The sequence below is a fragment of the Callithrix jacchus genome, chromosome 11 (genome assembly GCF_049354715.1).
Source record: "Callithrix jacchus isolate 240 chromosome 11, calJac240_pri, whole genome shotgun sequence".
Lineage (NCBI taxonomy): Eukaryota > Metazoa > Chordata > Mammalia > Primates > Cebidae > Callithrix > Callithrix jacchus.
Window position 1 is genome coordinate 8305826 of NC_133512.1, and position 21293 is coordinate 8327118.

The 21293-nt window shown below is 36.2% G+C and overlaps 1 protein-coding gene across 4 annotated transcripts in view; it reads left to right on the forward strand.

Annotated features, from left to right (window-relative positions):
• The window catches only part of CDK13 (cyclin dependent kinase 13), a 124483-nt gene that overhangs the window by 20886 nt on the left and 82304 nt on the right, over nucleotides 1-21293 (forward strand). For all 4 annotated transcript variants that reach the window (XM_035253218.3, XM_035253220.3, XM_035253219.3 and 1 more), the window contains exons 2-5: nucleotides 5996-6655; nucleotides 14550-14720; nucleotides 16381-16520; nucleotides 18987-19157. In XM_035253218.3, the coding sequence (XP_035109109.3) occupies nucleotides 5996-6655; nucleotides 14550-14720; nucleotides 16381-16520; nucleotides 18987-19157 (1142 nt within the window). The remainder of the gene's footprint in view (nucleotides 1-5995; nucleotides 6656-14549; nucleotides 14721-16380; nucleotides 16521-18986; nucleotides 19158-21293) is intronic.

A 21293-nucleotide genomic window follows, 5' to 3' on the forward strand; every position in this document is an offset into this window, starting at 1 on the left:
GAGATTTAAAATAGAGGGGTAGATGTTAGAGGAAGGTATATTCACTTCGCATGTCATTTCAGGAACTGGTGAGAATGGTATTTTGAGTCTAGTAATATAGACTAGATAGAGTGGAAGTAAATCAGAAACAAGGAGATGAATTTAAGAGGCTACCACAGTGGTGTTACATATAGTTAATAGGACTGTTATAATAATGTTACATGACAAAATACATAGGAACATAACAAATTTTGACTGAGAAGGTGGTGAAAGGGATGATTGAGAGAGACAGATTTTTGAAAAAGTATTACCACTGTATATTTATATAGTGCTTTTCAGTTTGGGAGTCATATTCATACCTTTTTGGGGGGTTAATAAGTTTTTGAAATGAACACATCTGCTATTAGTAGCTCTATCCAAGGAACACTAAATAGACTAACAACAGGCACTAAACAGTTGGGTTTCAGGATATTGGGTTTTTATTTTGGTACTACTTTGTGTTGTGTGTATTTGGGAAAACCAGTTAGAAACATACGAAGTTCTTTTCTTAAAGAGGTCCTGTAGCCTCTTAAAAACATCAAAAACAAGAACAGGTAATATGTATTCATTGATTTCTACAACAATATTGGGAAAACGTTTATAGAAAGAAAAATCTTGGTTGGGTGTGATGTCTCATGCTTGTAACCCTAGCACTTTGGTAGGCCAAGGTGGGCAGATCACTTGAGTCCAGGAGTTCAAGATCAGCCTAGGCAACATGGTGAAACCCTCATCCTTACAAAACATACAAAAATTAGCCGGGCATGATGGTACGCGCCTGTAGTCTTAGCTACTTTGGGGGCAGAGGTGGGAGGATCATTTGAGCCTGAGATAGCAAGGCTGCAGTAAGCCTTATTTGCACCACTGCACTGTAGTCTTCAAGATAAAGTGAGAGACCCTGTCTCAGGAAAAAAAAAAAGATTATCCATTAAACAAGGAAGTTGGGCCAGGTGCGGTGGCTCAAGCCTGTAATCCCAGCATTTTGGGAGGCCGAGGTGGGTGGATCACGAGGTCAAGAGATCGAGACCATCCTGGTCAACGTGGTGAAACCCCGTCTCTACTAAAAATACAAAAAAATTAGCTGGGCATGGTGGCACGTGCCTGTAATCGCAGCTACTCAGGAGGCTGAGGCAGGAGAATTGCCTGAACCCAGGAGGCAGAGGTTGCGGTGAGCCCAGATCGCGCCATTGCACACTTGAGCCTGGGTAACAAGAGCAAAACTCCATCTCAGAAAAAAACAAGGAAGTTGGACCTGCTACCTACCTCCATTTCTGTTATTTTAGTAAAACATTATCATGCCAGTTCATTATACAGTTTTAAAGATGCACATCTCTCTTATTCTCTTAACCATAAGGCTAAAGTATTAAATCAGTAGTAAAAATGACCTAAACTTAAATTTGTTTAGTTTTAAGGTCCCAAACCATGTTTGTTGTAAACAGTAAATATATTACTGGAATTTATTAGCAGATCACAATATCTGAGAGAATGGAAATTTACTAAGACATGGAATAAATAGTTTACGGAAGGAACTTTTGTGGAAAAATAGAGGAGTTGGAGAGGAATGGAAGTTGTATCTAGAAGAATTCAATTGATATAGTGATCAAATACTATAAAAAGTCACTTTCAAAATATGTTTTTATAGAACAAAAGTTTTCTGAATCTTTATTGATACTTCAGTTATTCAGATTCTATCTAAAAGAGAATAATAGGCAAGAAGAATTACTTGTGTTTGGATTTTACCTATTATCTTTGTATCTCTTTTTTTAGATAAGATTTACTGATTGTAAATCCCAGTTAAATATAGTTTTTGTGTCTGTGTGAAAGTGATGACCAGAATCTTGCCAGTGTAGGAAAGTTGATTTAAGAAAAGGTTTGCTTTCTAAGCCTTCTGTGCTGTTAACTTTGATGAGATGATAATCTCTTTGCTTTCTTCTGCTGCTTGCCTTTCTGCTACTCATCAATATCTGATCAGGGAATAGAAACATTATGTGTATCAGACTTGTTTGGAGCTCCAACAAAATCTGAAGGGAGAGGAAATTAAAAATGTGGCTGAGTATTTCATTTATGACACTTTTGGTTCCTATCTTATTTTACAACCATCTTAAAGTGAGTTCACATTTAGCCAAACATTTCCCTTCATTTCTATGTGTAATTATAAGCTTATTGATTTTTAGCAATTGGTATATATGAATATTTAATAATAAGCAAGTATTGGATTAGGATGTTTTCTAAAACAGTGTTCCCATTAATCTAAATCTTGATAAAAAGTATGGATTTTTATGAAATGCTTCCTCAGTACTGAACCCTAGTTGACCTTCATACTTGTTTTTTAAAGAATGAGGTAGAAAATGAACTTGTGTCTGAGTCTCTCCTAAACCTAATCATCATTTGTTTTTTATCCTAGAGTTATAGAATATTTCTTAACACTTCCCTCCATCCTCTATTTAATGTCAACTATGAACAGAAACTTTCAGTGGCCAGGCACGGTGGCGCACGCCTGTAATCCCCACACTTTGGGATGCCAAGGCAGGAGGACCCTTGAGCCCAGGAGTTCAAGACCAGCTTGGGGAGCAAAATGAGACCCCTGTCTCTACAAAGTTAGCTGGACATGGAGGCACATACCTGTGGTCCCAGCTACTCAGGAAGCTGAGGTGGTGGATTTCTTGAGTCCAAGAAGTAGAGGCTGCAGTGAGCTGTTGGTAGTACCACTGCATTCCAGCCTGGGTGACAGAGTGAGACCATGTTTCTAAAAAAGAAATTATTTTTCTCTCTGCTTACTTATTTGAATTTTAAAAATTTGGTGAAATAAAAATAAAAAATGTGGGTACATAGTAGATGTATATATTTATGGGTTACATAAGATTTTGATACAGGTATGCATGCATATTAGTCACATCAGGGTAAAGGTATCCTTTTATCCTTTGTGTTACAAACATTTATCTTTTGTGTTACAGACAGTCTAGTTATCCTCTTCTAGTTATTTGTAAATGTGCACTTAAATTATTTTTTACTGTTGGCCAGGTGTGGTGGCTCACACTTGTAATACCAGCACTTTGGGAGGCTGGGGTGGATTACTTGAGGTCAGGAGTTTGAGACTAGCCTGGCCAACATGGTAAAATCCTGTCTCTACTAAAAATACAAAAATTAGCCAGGCATGGTGAGGCATGCCTGTAATACCAGCTCTCAGGAGGCTAAGGCAGGAGAATTGCTTGCATCCGGGAGGTGAAGGCTGCAGTGAGCTGAGATTGTATCACTGCACTCCAGCTTGGGCTGGAGAGACTCTGACCTTAAAAAAAAAAAAAAAAAAAAAAAAAAATTATTTATTTAGTTATTTTTACTGTAGTCACCCTCTTGTGCTAGCAAACACTAGACCACCTTCATTCTTTGTATTTTTTGTGTCCATTAACCCTCCCTGCACCATCCACTCTGTCACTACCCTTCCAGCCTCTGATAACTGTCTTTCTACTCTCTATCTCCATGAGTTGAATTGTTTTAATTTTTAGCTCCCACAAATAAGTGAGAACATGCAAAGTTTGTTTTTCTGTGCCTGACTTATTTCATGTAACATGATGATGTCCAGTTCCATCCATATTGTTGGGAGTGATGGGATCTCATTCTTTTATGGCTGAATAGTACTTCATTGTGTATATGTACCACATTTTCTTTATCCATTCATCTGTTGATGGACACTTAGGTTACTTCCAAATCTTGGCTATTGTGAATAGTGCTGCAGTAAACATGGGAGTGCAGATACCTCTTCAGTAGTATTGACTTCCTTTCTTTGGGGTATGTACCTAGGAGTGGGATTGCTGAATTGTAAGGTAGCTCTATTTTTAGCTTTTTGAGGAACTTCCATACTGTTCTCCATGGTGGTTATACTAATTTACATTCCCATCAACAGTGTACCCTTTTTTCCACATCCTTGCCAACCAGCTCCTTGGCAGAGGAGGTTAATGTGTTAAGCTGCCTACTTCAGAGTTAAACACCAACAACCAAAAATGTTGAATTTAAGACCTGGGTTCTAGAAAAAAACAGAATCTAACTCAGATGGTATAAAAGACTTAATGCAGAGACTGTGGAGATGCAGTGGATTAAGGGAACCTGCAAGGCATGTTTTTTCTAGCAACATGTTTTTTCTAGCTTCTAAGGAAGCCCAAAGGGGCAGGAAAAATAACAGTGCTGTTGGAGCCTTGTGAGAGCTCTGAAGCGGGTGCCTCACAGCAATCATGGTGGTAGAAGGACGCAGCTTCTGCCAGAAAGTGTGGCCATGAGGAGGGAGGGAGCTAGGAAGAAATAATCCAGCGTTTCTCTGCCTTCTTATCTTCTGTCAATGGCAGGACAGCATTGGAACCCAGAAGGCATATCTGTTGAGGTCTGCATCATTGGGCTCAGAGTAGGGCAGAAAGATTTTGGGTGATAAGGTAGTTGCAGTAAGATAATAAGCAACAAAACTACTAGTGATTTTAGGTGTTGACTTCAGGTAATATAATATTTTACTCAATTTCTTATTTGTTAACTATGCCTACCTTACTGAGTTGATGTGGGCATTGAATGAGACAACATGTGAAAGTACTATCATAGTGTCTTTGTCTCGTGAGTGTATTAAAAGTTGTGGCAAGGTGTGGATTTGAAAAGCTCAGCTTCCTTTTACTCTTGGTACTGTGTCGAGTTTATTTTGTAGGAACTTCAGTTGCCACCATACTTTTAAATATATGTTTTCCAATAATTTTTGAGAAGCGAATGGCACCATTATTATTAAATAGTTCCTAAGATTAGTTTCTCGTTTTTTATAGAGCCAGGAGCCTGAAAACCTAAGTCCTAGTTCAGACTATACCACTATTTGTGGCATAGTTCTTTGTGGGAATTATTTTTACTTTGCCTCTCTGTGCTTTTCCCTTCTGATAAATTGGAGTAATATTTAATTAGTAAATGTTTGATTCTATTATGGTAAAATAATAGTTGTCAAGCATTTAGAAGACTTAAATGATATGTATATTAACTTTTTTATTATTGTTCATTTTGAAGAGTATCAGAGCCTCAGATTAAGAGTGATTGGATGGTTTTTACTTTGTTGCATTTTCTGTGTGGAATTATGTAGCTCATAAGATACTATTTTGTATATGTGTGTTATGTGAGTAAAGTGATTATGCTCATGTCTATTTTAGTTAATATGTGTGTGAATGTAAATTTTCTTTTCTTTTCTTTTTTTGAGATAGTCTCGCTCTGTTGCCCATGCTGGAGTGCACTGGTGTGATCTTAGCTTACCACAACCTCTGTCTCCCAGGTTCAAGCGATTCTCCTGCCTCAGCCTCCTGAGTAGCTGGGACTACAGGCATGCACCACTGTGCCTGGCTAATTTTTGTGTTTTTTGTTAGAGATGTGGTTTCACTATATTGGCCAGGCTGGTCTCGAACTTCGGGCCTCGTGATCTTCCTGCCTCAGCCTCCCAAAGTAGTGGGATTACAGGCATGAGCCACCGCGCCTGGCTGTAAATTTTCTTAAAACTATCTGTCTGAAACAAACCCTAAGAGACCTATTTATTGCCCAGTAGTAGGTCTTTCTTTTTCACTCTTGCCATGGACAGAGCACTGCTTACATCTGAACTTAAGGATGAGGAAGGTAGTTTTGAGGTGTGGCAACTGTCTCCTGGTAAAAGATATGTCAGACTTTACCCTACTGCTGTTATCATTGATGTATCCTTATTGCCTACTTCTTTTTTCTGAGACAGCAGTGATGCCTTGTTACATTTTACCTCCTAATTTTTACATTTGTAGACCACAGCAAGATCAGGGCAATCCACTTTGAAGAAAACTGCGACCACTTTAAAGAACTTTTTATTTTTCAAAACTCCTTCAAAAATGTAACTTTGGAATTAAGTAAATTCCTATTTTATTTCATAAACTCAAGTTAGCACTGTCTTTGTAAATTCCAAACTGAACCTTTTTCCATTACTGACTAAATCTTAATTATTTCTCACCAGACGGTCTGGCAAATCCCGAAGCAGAAGCCCATATTCATCTAGGCATTCAAGATCTCGTAGCAGGCACAGGTTGTCTAGATCCAGAAGTCGTCATTCTAGTATTTCTCCTAGCACACTAACTCTGAAGAGTAGCCTGGCAGCTGAATTGAACAAGAATAAAAAAGCACGAGCGGCAGAGGCAGCAAGAGCCGCAGAAGCAGCGAAAGCTGCAGAAGCAACTAAGGCTGCTGAGGCCGCTGCCAAAGCTGCAAAAGCTTCAAACACTTCTACACCTACCAAGGGGAACACAGAAACTAGTGCCAGTGCATCGCAAACAAACCATGTGAAGGATGTGAAGAAAATGAAAATTGAGCATGCACCTTCTCCCTCAAGTGGTGGAACTTTAAAAAATGACAAAGCAAAAACAAAGCCACCTCTTCAGGTAACAAAGGTGGAAAATAATTTGATTGTAGATAAAGCCACCAAGAAAGCAGTCATAGTTGGAAAGGAGAGTAAATCTGCTGCTACAAAGGAGGAACCAGTATCTCTTAAAGAGAAAACCAAACCACTTACACCAAGCATAGGAGCCAAGGAGAAGGAGCAACATGTAGCGTTAGTGACCTCTACATTACCACCATTACCTTTGCCTCCCATGCTGCCTGAAGATAAAGAAGCTGATAGGTAAGTGCAAAAATATTTGTCAATAACTGTTTAAAGAAAAAATGTAAATCTGAAGTGAGAAATGATTTGGCCTCCCCAGCCCCTTCAAAACAACCTTAGTAAAAAAGACCACAAGTAACTGAATGAATTCTGTTTATTATATGCATCTTAAAATGAAGTACATTTGCATACAAGTTGGCAAAATTAAAGTTTATGCTAAGAAATTCAGGGAAATATTGCCATTGCCTTGGGATCCAGTGACTATTTCAATATGAGTTTGGGTATGAGAAATGCCAGTATTCTCTTTGGTTTCGTTTTCCTTGATGATGCAGTCAGAGACAGGACATTTGATGAGTGAGTTGGCCCTGGATAAGTCTCATAAGCATTTGTCTCATTTATTTCTGAGTTTCTTCAGTGGCCTTGTAAATTTATCACTGTCAGTGGCTTTATTGTCACTTTTTAGTGTAGTATCTTCGTAACTCTTGTTTTTTTTTTTTTTTTAATTCTTCACGGGCCAATGTATTTCTTAATCTTAACTCTTTTACTTAAAAAAAATTTTTTTTAGCCTGTCTTGCAGTTAGGGATTAATCACATTATATTATAGAAAACTCATAATGTGGCTGGGCATGGTGGCTCAAGCCTGTAATCCCAGCACTTTGGGAGGCCGAGGTGGGTAGATCACTTGAGGTCAGGAGTTGAAGACCAGCCTGGCCAACATGGTAAAACCCCGTCTCTACTAAAAATACGTAAAACCTACCTGGGCGAGTGCCTGTAATCCCAGCTACTAGGGAGGCTGAGGCAGGAGGATCACTTGAACCTGTGAGGCGGAGGTTGCAGTGAGCTGAGATTGAGCCATTGCACTCCATCCTGGGCGACAGAGTAAGAACTTGTCTAAAACAAAAGAAAGCAAAACAAAAAAAACCCCAAAGAAACCCTCAAAACTCATAATGTGATTATGCTTTCCTTTAACATGTTTAAACATTTCTATTATGAACATTGGGGGTATGGCTTTTTTTTTATTGAGAATCATTATATTCTTAAGAGGATGAAGGTAAGAGGGACTGTAAATACAGCTAAGAATGTTTCTTTTATGTATCCTAGGGTAGAAGAATTAGACTATTGTGTGTTTTATCTGCCTATTACACCACTTAGCTGTTTTTATTTTTATGAAGAAGTTAGAGCTGCCACTCCTTCCCACTCCCCATTAAAAAGCAACTATATGAGTAGTTTTTCTAGCTGCTTGAAAAAATACATATATTTTGAAAACAGATGGATAAAAATGCCATGTGCACAAGTACTTACTTTGTCATTATGAAAATTATAGAATTTAACACAAACAAAAGTAAAATCGTAATTCTTGAATTTCATGTCTATTGAGGTACCTTTTTAAAAATAATCAAAATGTTGGGAGACCCCATCCAATTTAATCAGGTTTTATTTAATTATACTGCTATAATTGTATTTGCAGGTTTGACTGTTTCCAAGGAACACTTAAGGTTCATAACAGTAGTGATTTGTAATTGTGATGAGCTTAGAATGGGCTCTCCAGCATAGAGGGGCTTGAGTGTGGAATTGATCACTTCATTAGTGACAGAGTAACCAGTTACTGAGAATACATGCTTGATTGAGACTGGTGGTTCTCTACTTTATTCTTCATATATGCTTTAGGAGTAAATTTTTACTAGGGTATTTTCAGGAGCTCTGTACGTACACATGAGTACTTAATGAGGATATTCTTTATGCATCTGTCTTTAATTAGTTGGTGGCACATTTAATTCTTGGTCATTACATTTTTTTTTTATCCATCTTTTCTGTCTTCTGCTTTTTCCTCTTTTTGTTTTCTCTTCTTTCTTTTGAATGTGTTTGTATGTTTAATGGATACAGAAGTTTTTCTTGAGATTCATGAGCACTACTACTACGTGTGTACAGCCAAAGATTAATTCATCACCAATGGAACTTTCCTTATTTTGATGTCTGTAATTTAACTATCAAAATGTAAACATGTGAGGAAGAGACTTTATATTCTATTTTACTTTTTATAAAAGTTTTTAGGTGATTAAATAAAAATGTATTTTAAAAAGAAATGGTTAGAAGTGATTGCTTTTAGAAATAAATGGGTGTTGAAGGGAATGGATAGCTCAGGAGACTTATTTATATTTAATATTTATAATACTGTTAGAAGTACAATACAGTTTGTTAGTGGGCTATCGTAGAAAGCTTAGTTTTTAGTGCTAGTTGTACCTCTAACTACTCTCATGACTTAATCTTTCTGTGCCTCAGTCCATTTGGTTCTATTCATGGGTGAAAATATTTACCGTTTAACCTCACAGATTACTTATAAAGATTAAATGAGTTGATGGACTGAATTTTGCAAGCTGTAAAGTGTTACTCATCTTAGTTATTATAATTAGTCATCGTATAAATCAGCACTGCAGGAAATATTAAAAATATTTAAAACTGCTTTAGATTACTGAAAAAAGTAAAAATTATGAAATATGGTTTACATTGTGTAATATATAACCATTATATGTAACATGTAGATCTGTTGCTTAAGGAATAGACCTAGTGCTTTGTTTGAAAAGGATTAGTTTTTGTAAAAGAGGAACTATTGGTTGGTTTTCCACCCCCAGGCCATTTTTTTCTCCATGTATCTGAAAGTAATAGCCATAGTAATTTTACATTTACAAGTTTCTTTTTAGTAACCATTATATACTTTTTATTTTGTGCTGAACAGCTATTAGTTGAAAGTGGTTTATAAACTATTTCTGTTGAGGTAAAGAAACAATCTTTTCTGTTAAAACTTGGTTTAGGAAACCTGAATATGGGAGGTATCTTTATTTACTTGTTATTTACTGTAAATTTAAAGATAATTTTAAAGAAGAGTGAGTAATGGTCTGCATAATCTCATTGCATATCTTAAGGACAGCTTTTGATCTTTGCTTTCTTTGAACATGCCTGTGTCTATATTCCTGGTTAACTGTCACTGTTGTATTCACACGTTCATTAGCAAAAGGGTGTGTGTGTGTTTTGGGTTGCCTCTTGATTTTGCAAATCTATACTCATCTTGTTTTTGCTGTTTTATTATTTGTCCAAGTAAATTCTCCCCTTCCCTCATACATTTTTTTTTTGTTTTGAAAGTATTCAAGCCCTTAGAAAAATTGAAAAATAATAAAATTAGCATCTGTATAACTACTGGATGTAAGTTACCCATCTAGATTCAGCAAATGTTAACATTTTGTTTTATATACTCCGTCTCAACGGGTGTGATGGCTCACAGTTATAATCCCAAAGTGTAATCAGCACTTCGGGAGGCCAAGGTGGGCAGATGGCTTGAGCTCAGGAGTTGGAGACAAGCCTCAGCGCGTAGCAATACCCCATGTCTTAAAAAAATACACAAATTAGCTGGCTGTGGTAGTGCACACCTATAGTCCCAGCTACTTGGGGAGGCTAAGATGGGAGCATCACCTGAGCCCGAGAGGACAAGGCTGCAGTGAGCTGTGACTGCACCACTGCACTCCAGCCTGGGTGACAGAGCGAGACCCTGTCTGAAAAAAAAAAAAGAAAAAATGACACACACGTACTCACACACATTCCATTTCTAGTGAAGAGAACTAATGAGGGTGTATGTGTATGTATACACTTTCTTTCCCCCTTAAGATGAAGTCTTGCTCTGTTGCCCAGGCTGGAGTGCAGTCACAGGATCTCACTCAGCTCACTGCTGCCTCCGCCTCCCCAGTTCAAGCAGTTCTCCTGCTGCAGCCTCCTCCTCCCCAGTTGAAGCAGTTCTCCTGCCTCTGCCTCCCAGATAGCTGGGATTACAGGTGTGCACCACCATGTCCGGCTGATTTTTGTATTTTTAGTAGAGACAGGGTTTCACCATGTTGACCAGGCTGTTTTGAACTCCTGACCTTGTGATCTGCCTGCCTTGGCCTCCCAGGCAGTGAGATTACAGGTGTGCTGGGATTATGGGTGTGAGCCACCACGCCTGGCTGGGTATACATTTCTTTTTGCTATACCTTAAATACTTCAGTCATCTCCCAGGAATAAGATCAGTCTCCCGCTTGATCACAGTATCATTGTGATAACAAGGAAATTAACAGTAGTTAATAATCTAATGAAAATGAACAGTAATATCAGTGACTGTATGTAATCAATAATCAGTACTCCCCACCCCAGCCCCATGACTTATTGAAGAGTCTGGGCCAGTAATCTTACAGAATGTCCCACCTTTGGATTTATCTGATTATTTCTTTTTGGTATCATTTAACTTCTCCAACCCCTTTATTTCCCATAGTCTGGAAATTACTTGTGCTTTGTTTAGATCAAGAATAAACAGATTTTTAGCCAGAGTAATTAAGATAATTTTATGTAGTTTATGCTGTTGTTACAGGGGAACCAAAATATCAGACTGTCTTACTCTACTAGTAGTGATTTTTTTCATTTGGTGAAGGTGATGACCAACCTTAAGGTCTCTCCATGTATGAGGGTACATACCTGGAGATTGCTTTGCAGTTAGAAGTGAGCTGTAGGTTAATACTTCTGACAATGATTGAATATCCCTTTTCCCAACAACCTATCACCTAATGGTTTAGCAGCCATTAATGATATTTGTCTAATTCAGTTACTATAGTAGGGGCTGCAAATGGTGACTTTTTTTTCCCCTGTTGCTGCTGCCCAAATTAAAAACGATGATTTTCTAATCCTGCCATTCATTTTAACGTTAGCTGGCCTTCTTTTGTAAATACATGTTACTCACATCCCATTTAATCATTCTACTCTCATGGATTTTTATTCTCTGTGTTACATAGTAATAGCCACTATTCTTTTTGACCCTCATGTTGTCTGAAATTTGGCCAGTGCAAGCTCCTGTAAGCCGACTCCTTTATTATTTTGATATGACCTCATTTGTTTTTTAGTGTTTCCTTGCTTTCTAGTCAAAGGTATATCTTAGGCTCACTTTGAATTTTACTTCATTCCCAAAATTGGAGACTAGTTTCCTGCAAAATCATAAGATAGATGGTAATCTATGTGTTTTCACAGAATGTAATTGTTTTCTTACTTTTTAAAAAAAATTAAGATCATACCATGGATAACGTTTCTTGACTTGCTTTTTCATTTAATGTGTTGGAGATCTTTCCATGTTGGTATAGATGGCCCCAGTATTATTACAGGAATGGATATATCATGTTCTTCTACTGTTGATTAATGGATACTTAGGTATATAATTATTTGCTATTAAACTCTCCTTATATATTAATATTTTATGTATATTTATAGGATAGTTACATGTTAAAGTATGCACATTAAAAATATGATAGAAACTGCCAAATTAATGTATTAATAAGGCTATGTACTAATTTATGCACCCAGATATATGAAATTGCTTTAACGGTTTTGGATAGTGTCAATTTTGACAGTCTTTAAAATATGTAATTATTTTATTTTGCATTTTTTTGATAACGAGGTATGGTATTTTCTTGAATGTTTATTGGTTAATTATTATTTTTCTGGTGAATTGCTTGCTCGCATTTTGTGCTGGCTTTTCCTTAAAGTTGTTTTCCTTTTTCTAAGTGATTTTTAATTGTTATTTTAGGGTTGTTGACCTTTGCCTCTCAGAGTTTATTGCTTATCCTTGTCATTTGTTTTGCTTTTGGTCATAAGAATGTTTTCCGTTTTTATCTAGTCAAGTCTGTTCTCTTTCCTTTAAGATATCTAGGTTTATAAAATTTAAAAAGGTTAAGTCAGATCTCAGAGAAATTCGGTTTTGGTTATTGTGTAAATAAGCGTTCTGATTCTTTATTCCCCCCAACCCAGTGTTGTTACTAGTATAGTTTATTGAATAATTCATTTCGCTAATTTGAAATGACATATATAAAAATTCTTACAGATACGTGTTTCTCTACTTTCTTTTCTTTGACATGTTTTATTTCTTTGTCAGTATCTTACTGTTGTAATGTCTTTAGATACATGGTGTATTGGCTCACAAACTCAAATTTCTATTTTGGGGCAGACAGTAATATAAAAGAGAAGGGGATGGTGTAAATTAGTGACGAGTAAACCACTCTGCTGTTGAACCTCAATACCATGTTGCTGTATAAGAATCGAAGCCCAGTGTATTAGAGCTTTTACTTCTTTTTTTTTAAAGGAAGCCTAGAACCTGAATATTATGTAAATCTTTGGATTTAAAATTACTCACAATTCATAGTTCTTTATAAAACATTGAATAGAGTGAGTCATATATATCCTTTGACTTCAGTTAGACTTTGGCTTCTAGTTCTAGATCTCTGTATAGGTTGATAGGGCAAGTCCCACTTAATTTCACTTTTTCACAAGTTTCTTGGTAGTTCCTTTGCCTTTATTCTTAGACAAATTTTATATCAGCTTGTCAAGTTGTATTTAAAAAAAACTTGGATTTTTTTTTTTTGGAACTCTTAAATGTAATAGAGTCATAATTTGGTGACAGCTTTGTAGTATTAGAGTTTCCCCTATTAAAACATGGTTTCTTTTCATTCATTCAGATCTAATTTTATGTTCTTTAGTCAGATATTTTATTTTTTTTCTATTGCTCATGTATATTTCTTTTTAAGGCATTTTATGGTTTTTGTTGCTGTGGTGTACAGAAATGTTTTTAAAGATAACATGTTTTCTATTTGATTTTTGCAAATATTCAATAAAAATGTAAAGTTTTAAATTATGTAACATTCTTGGAAAGTAATATTTGATAGTTAATATACTCACATTTTATATAGGTAGCCTTTTACATTTTAAATTGTAAGTGAAATTAAGACTTCAGTTTTTTTGCTCACAAAAATCTTGATTTGAATCTTCATATAGGAAATTTTGACTAAAGTCTAATTACAAGTTAGAGACTATAGTTTTCTAAGTAAGTTATTCTGAATAGGCCTATTTTCAGATGGTGTTCAGGTGATACCTTTTCTTTTTTCTTTTTTTTTTGAAACGGAGTTTCGCTCTTGTTACCGAGGCTGGAGTGCAATGGCGCGATCTCGGCTCACGGCAACCTCCGCCTCCGGGGTTCAGGCAATTCTCCCGCCTCAGCCTCCTGAGTAGCTGGGATTACAGGCACGTGCCACCATGCCCAGCTAATTTTTTGTATTTTTAGTAGAGACGGGGTTTCACAATGGTGACCAGGATGGTTTTATCTCTTGACCTCGTGATCCACCCACCTCGGCCTCCCAAAGTGCTGGGATTACAGGTGTGAGCCACCGCGCCCGGCCGTGATACCTTTTCTAAAAAGAAGCCTTTACTGTATTTCAGACCTGATTTAGCTACCCATTAGCTACTACAATACTCTAGGAATCTCTTTGTATAATGCTTTATCCTATTGCCTACCTGTCTTCCAGACTGTAAGCTCTTTTTTGAAAGAAACTGTAGCTTAAAAAACAAAACCCCCCCAAAAAAATGCTTTGCAAAACTGAGTTTTAATGCAAAGCATGTTTAGTTGATTTTTAATTTTAATGTACGGTTTTATAGTTAATCCTATATCATTTTAAAAAATAAACTTTATTTTTATAACAATCTTACCTTTGTAGAAAAATTATGAAGATACCACAGAGACCCTGAATACCCTGTACCTGGTTTTCTTACCATTAACGTCTTAGATCAGTATGGTACACTGGGTAATAGTGAATCAATATGGATACAAAGTTATCATTACAGTGCCTACTTTAGACAGATTTCCTTAGTTTTTACCTAATTGTGTATCATTTGTACCCCAAATTTTGCATTTTACAGTTCAATATATTATTTTAGCTGGAAAGAAACTCGGACAATAGTCTTATAATGTGAAATATTGTTGAATTATTCTTAATTGTTGCTACCTAAATGTAAGACATGGGCACATTTTTATTACTCAACAAAATTTTTGTTTTATTTGTCTGACTTCTTTCATTCTTAGCTTACGAGGAAATATTTCAGTAAAAGCAGTTAAAAAAGAAGTAGAAAAGAAACTCCGATGTCTACTTGCTGATTTACCGCTGCCCCCTGAGCTACCTGGAGGAGATGATCTCTCAAGGAGTCCAGAGGAAAAGAAAACAGCAACACAGTTACATAGTAAAAGGAGGCCTAAGTATGTGCTTGCTTTCTACCTGCTCTTAAATTGACCAGCAGTGATTTTTGGGTCATCAGAAATTCATAAAACACTTAATTAAGGTTTAAAATTAAAAATGTACTTATTCTTTCAACTTAAATATATGAATTCTATTAGAGTTTTGAAAAAAATCATAATTGCTTTCATTCTTATTCACAATGACTAATAAAACCAAATTTAATTTTCTCATGATTTGTAATGTATTAATTTCCTTGGGTTTGTATATGTTAAAGATACTTTATTAAAGAGATTGAAATAACACAGAAACACTGAAATTGGGCAGAGTAGAAGTCAGCATTTAGTGAGCCCAAATAAAATTAGTAATGGACAAGCTGCTATTTCCTTTGTTTTTACCTCTGTTTTTTTCCCATAAACAAATATATTCTTCATTTTGCAAGAGACGGAGTAGAAGAAGGTTTGAAATCTGTATCCTAAATTAGCTTCAAGTAAGTGCCTAGAGAGAACTGTTTTCTTTAAAACCTGTTAATCAGTTAAAGGCAGGGAGCATTGGTGCTTTTTTTTTTTTTTTAAACTTAACCAAGGGACAGAGAAGACTTTAAGTTAGATATGATTTTAGAATTGCAGTTCAGGTAGTGCCTAGCGTATGAGTTTGAGATCATTTTCTAAATGGAATAGAAAGCTAGAAAACTGGCTTGGCACAGTGCCTCATGCCTGTAATCCCAACACTTTGGGAGGCTGCGGCAGAAGGATCACTTGAGTCCAGGAGTTTGATACCAGCCTAAGCAACATAGGGAGACCCCCATCTCTACAAATAATTTTTTAAAAATTGGCTGGGTGTGGTGGTGCATGCCTGTGGTCCCAGCTACTTAGGAGGCTAAGGCAGGAGGATCATTTGAGCTGAGGAGGCTGTAGCAAGCTGTGATTGTGTGCCACTATATTTTAGCCTGGGCAACAAAGCAAGATCCTGTTTCCAAAGAAAATTTAAAAGCTAGAAAATAGTCTGTTCTTGAACACTGCAGTTTATTCTTTTACTTGAATTTCTGTGATTTATTAGAATATTAAAATACTACAAAATTATGTATCTTTTTGAAGACTGAGATTTTTGGATTTTTGTCCTACCTATCTGTCTATACCTGCTTAAATGTGGATTCCTGAGAGTTGGTTATATTAATACCTTTTGTACTCTCTTGGACTGAAAAATCTGTTTTTGATATTCTTCAGATGATTTTATCCAGCCATAAGTCTAAATTTGTCAATAAGTTTTATAGTTAGATTTTTGTTAACATTCATTATCAAACGCCTATTTTTTAAAAGTACATGTTGTTAATGGATGAAGAATAAAACTTTCTGGAGATTGGTTAGAGAATTTTGACTCTACTAGTGTTGGTTTCATCTACTCATTGAGAAATTACATTTTATTTCTGAAAGCCCTTCATACAAGCTCTACTACTTTTTTTCTGAGTTTAAATACTTATCTACAGAGGAAGAGTCAGTATGTAGAAATGATACCTCACAATACCAAATCGTTGCTACTTGTTTTGGATAAATGATCATAAATACTGCAATGGTAGCGAAAAATAAAGAGTATACAATTGGGTGGTGGGTAGATACTGAGTTATTGAACAGTTGATTCAATTTGCTTGATTGTATATAAAAACTTTAGAACTATATTTGATAGAATATGTGGGCCTCGCTATGGTGAAATCAAAGAAAAAGATATTGACTGGGGAAAACGCTGCGTGGATAAATTTGATATCATCGGAATTATTGGAGAAGGTACTTACGGACAAGTTTACAAAGCCAGGGATAAAGACACTGGTAAGAATGTCAAGTTGTGGGGATCTTTGGGCCTATGGAATGTGCTTAGTTTCTGTTTCTCTTCTAACGTTTAGCTTTGGAAATTTTCCAAAAAGTTTAGTTCAAATTTATTGTGTGTTTGTTTCATCTTGTTTTTAATTTTATTCTGTATATGCACTTACATAAGATATGAGTACATGTAAGTGGGTCTGTATATGTTCATATTTTAAAAAGTGTACCTTTCGTATTTGTGACATACTGTATGGTAGGATTTAGTTTTTCTTTCTTTTATGATGAATAATTCTTATACTGTTATTAATCAGAGGGAAAGGTATCTTGACCTGAATTAATCTTAGTAGTAAATATTTTTGTCATAAGCCCAACACTTTCATTTTAGCTTTCAGTTTTTTTTCATGCAGAAACTATCCTTGGAGGCCAGTTTTAGCAACTTAATCTTTCAGAACGTAATCAGGAACTCAGAAAGTTTTAAAAGGCCTCACAGAAGAGCAAAAAGTAGCTGTTTCAGAAGCTGTGTATTTTACTTAATAATGCATAGAGCTCATAATTTATCTTTCTTTACTCATAATTCCTTATTGAAATAAACTAATAGGCTGGGTATGGTTGCTCACGCCTGTAATCCCAGCACTTTGGGAGGCTGAGGCAGGCAGATCACCTGAGACCAGGAGTTCGAGACTGGCTCGGTCAACTTGACAACACCCCATCTATCCCAAAAACACAAAAATTAGGTGGGCGTAGTGGCATACACCTGTAAACCCAGCTACTCAGGAGGTTGAGATAGGAGAATTGCTTGAAACCAGGGTCTGGAGGTTGCAGTGACCTGAGGTAGCACCGCTGCACTCTAGCCTGAGTGACAGATTGAGAAGGAGTCTCAATCAATCAATCAATCAATAAAAAACAAAAAACACAAAACTTAGCTGGGCATGGTGGTGGCACCGGTAATCCACTACTTGGGAGGCTGAGGCAGGAGAATTGCTTGAACCCTGAAGGCAGAGGTTCCAGTGTGCTGAGATTGCGCCACTGCACTCCAGCCTGGGCAACAGAATGAGACTCCTCTCAAAAAAAGAAATAAGCCAATAGATTAAAATAGCACAGCTATGTGAGGCCATATAGTATATGGGAGATGCCCTTATGGTTAGAAACTGCTGAGGACAATTACTGCATAGAGTAGTAATTGGTATTTATAATGATGTGTTATTAAAAAGATTAAATTACAACTTTAAAAACTGTTTAGTAAAACAAGGACTCATAATACAACATAGGAGGAATTTTATAAAAAATGCATAAGTTGGAGTGATTAAAAGAAAAAACTTTGTTCTTTTAGAAAATTTGTGAGAACATGTTGTTTCTCCAAAGAAGTGGAATGAACAAAACTTTATTATAGTGAACTTTTTATTATTCACTATAATAAAGCTTGTGTATGTGTGTATATTTACTTTTTGGATCATTTCTGACACAAAGCTGACTCATACCTAAATTATGTAGCAATTTAGTGTAGTGGTGAAGAACACATATTTTTGAGACAAGTAACTGGAGTTTGAATTCGTTTTACTACTGGGTAACTGGCCAGGTTTGAGCAAGTAGTATGTCTGAGCATAATTTTTAACAATAGAGTGTTTCCTCCTCTGTTCAGAGAAATTTTATGCATACATAGCATATTGGCTATTTACTGTTTGCCTCATTCGCTTAAAAAGAATAAAAATGACAGTGTGATTTACCCACTCTTCAGCATTTTTTTTTTTTTTTTTGAGATGGTGTCTCGCACTGTCGTCAGGGCTGGAGTGCAGTGGTGCGATCTTGGCTCACTGCAACCTCCACCTCCCCGGTTCAAGCAAGTCTCCTGCCTCAGCCTCCCAAGTAGCTGGGACTGCAGGCGCCCCCCCACAATGCCCAGCTGATTTTTTGTATTTTTTGTAGAGACAGGGTTTCACTATGTTGACAAGGCTGGTCTTGAACTCCTGACCTTGTGATCCCCCCACCTTGGCCTCTATCTGTCTATCTTTATCTATCTATCTATCTATCTATCTATCTATCTATCTATCTATCTATCTTTTCCTTTCCTTTCCTTCCTTTTCCTTTTCCTTTTTCCTTTCCTTCCCTTCCCCTTTCCCTTCCCCTTCCCTTTCCCTTTCCTTTCCTTTGTTTTCCGAGTGAATGTAAAAGCATCTTACTTTTTTCACTAAATATATAAATGGGGAGCATAATGTAAATGTATTTGACCTACCTCATTCTTTCTAGCAGTTGTATAGTATTCCCTGGTTTATATAAATATTCCATGATATATTTAATGACAGACTTAATTTTTTGAACTATAAATATTATGATTTGCTATATCGGAAACAAACATTTTTTGTGTTGTATTTTTGAGAATTAGGAACAGAATTGGATTAAAATACATTTAAAGTTCAGAAAAATGTCATCTGCTTGCATGTCAGCTGGTAACCTGATTTTATTTAATTTCCTTAATAGGAGAAATGGTAGCCTTAAAAAAAGTTCGTCTGGATAATGAAAAGGAAGGCTTTCCAATTACAGCAATTCGAGAAATTAAAATTCTTCGGCAGCTTACCCATCAGAGTATTATCAATATGAAGGAAATAGTGACTGATAAAGAAGATGCTTTGGATTTTAAGAAGGACAAAGGTGTGTGTGCATATTTCCTATTTTGTATTCATGATTGATGTTGCTAACTTGCAAAGTTTTTTTATAGATGTGACTACTTGAGTAAATAGATGCTGTTGCTCTCATGTGAAACTCTGTATTCTTAAGTTTGGTAGGTTGGAGAAGTTACTTCAGTGGTTTTTGAGTAAGCTTCGTAAAGCGTATTTGCCAATATTACACATAAAGTATTCACTAGTAGTATGTGTCTTTTTGGGCATCAGTGTATAGTTTTTAGTATTTATTTCTTAGTAGTTGAAAAACTAGTTCGTAGAATTTTATTTTTACCCTACATTTTTATGTTACAAATGCCTTAACATACAAGGAAATGTCATGGTAGCCATATATATTATTTCCGAAAGTGTGGAGGCAAAAATCCGTACTTGAAATTTCCTTTAATATCTATGGTGGGGTATGTATATCTGTATAATTACTTAGCAGAGAAGCTGACAAAAAATTAGTCTGCTTATAGTTATTACATAGTTATTATAGGGGACATGATAGGTGAAAGAAATGCTCTACTGCTGATACGTTTTACATCTTTATAGTAAGATTTTAGAACCAAAGTTTATGACTTTATATTCTGAGGTTTGCAAACAGCAAAAATTTTTTTTTCAAATTAAATCTAAACTAAAATAGACACAGTGTCTCACATCAATAAGCCAAACACTTGGGAGTCCAGGGTGTGAGGATCACTTGAACCCAGGAGTTCAAGACCAGCCTGGGAAACATAATGAGAACCCATCTCTACAAAAAAATTAGCCCTGCATGGTGATACATGCCTGTTGTTCCATTTACTCAGGAGGCTGAGGCAGGAGGATCACTTGAGTACAGGAGATGGAGACTTCAGTGAGTCATGATTACGCCACTGCACTCCAACCTGAGTGACAGAGCAAGACTGTATCTCTAAAAATGAAAAGAAAAAGATACAAATAGATATGTTCTGATTGAACATGGTACTTAGCCTCCTGTCCTCTTCCCCAGCTTCTCTCTCTCTCTCTCTCTCTGTCTCTGTTTCTCTCTCTCTCTCTCCCCCGCTCTCTGTCTCTCTCACTCTCTGTCACTCTCACTCTTCCGGGGACACAATTCAAAATGATTGATATGCTACATCATAGTTATTTTGCATAAAGGAACTATTTGAAAATATGGAGTTAAGAATCATCTTTTTAATTGATGTCACTTCTGTTACTTTTTGTTCCTAGTAAATCTTGGATTTCTCAGCTTGACTTTTAACCTGATTTGTCTTTTTAACTTTAGTTTTCATTACTATTTATTGTGTAGTAGAAGGGGTAATGGTGTAACGAGTTAGAATGTCTGGATCTTGAGCCTTAGTGTATTAGTGAGTGTGGCCTTATTAGCAAGTCTTTTAGCCCTTTTGAGTCTGTTATCCCTTCATCCTTAAAAGAGAAACATTATCTCTCTTAGTAAGAATTAAATTAAGACTTTTAAACATGAATGTGTTGTGCAAATGCTGTTTGTTTAGCATTAACCTCATGCTCTAGCCAAATTAGTACATTTGCTTTTCCTCCAACATCCTGGGGATGTCCTGCTTTTTTTTTTATCTGTGAGATCACCTGCCTGCCTACTTCTCCAGTCCCTTCTATGCCATTTTGATTGCCCACCAAGCTTCACAGACACACACACACACACACACACACACACACACTCTCTCTCTCTCTCTCTCTCTCTCTCATTCTCATTCACACATGCATGCACGCACAATTTGAAAGGTTAAATTCTCATGCCTAAGATCTTAGCCTGAATGTTGCTGTTTTCATTAGTGAGACTTTACCTGATCAGCCTTCCCACTTTCCACTATATATAGACACAGACAATTTAATGTTTCCTAATAAGTAGGAATAATTATAATGGTTTATTACTTGTTTCTATACAGATAAATGGGAACCATACCTGTTGTATTCACTGTTGTGCCTCTTACCTAACTCAGCAGCTGGACTGTAGAATGTGCTGAATGACTAATTCCTGAATGAATATATGAGCTCTATTTTTTTAATAATCCTATTTATACTTTACTACTTAAAAAAATAGTACCTGTGAATATATTAATAGTTATTAATAGTCTAATTATGGTCATAATTTATTTTATCAGGTTAAAATTCC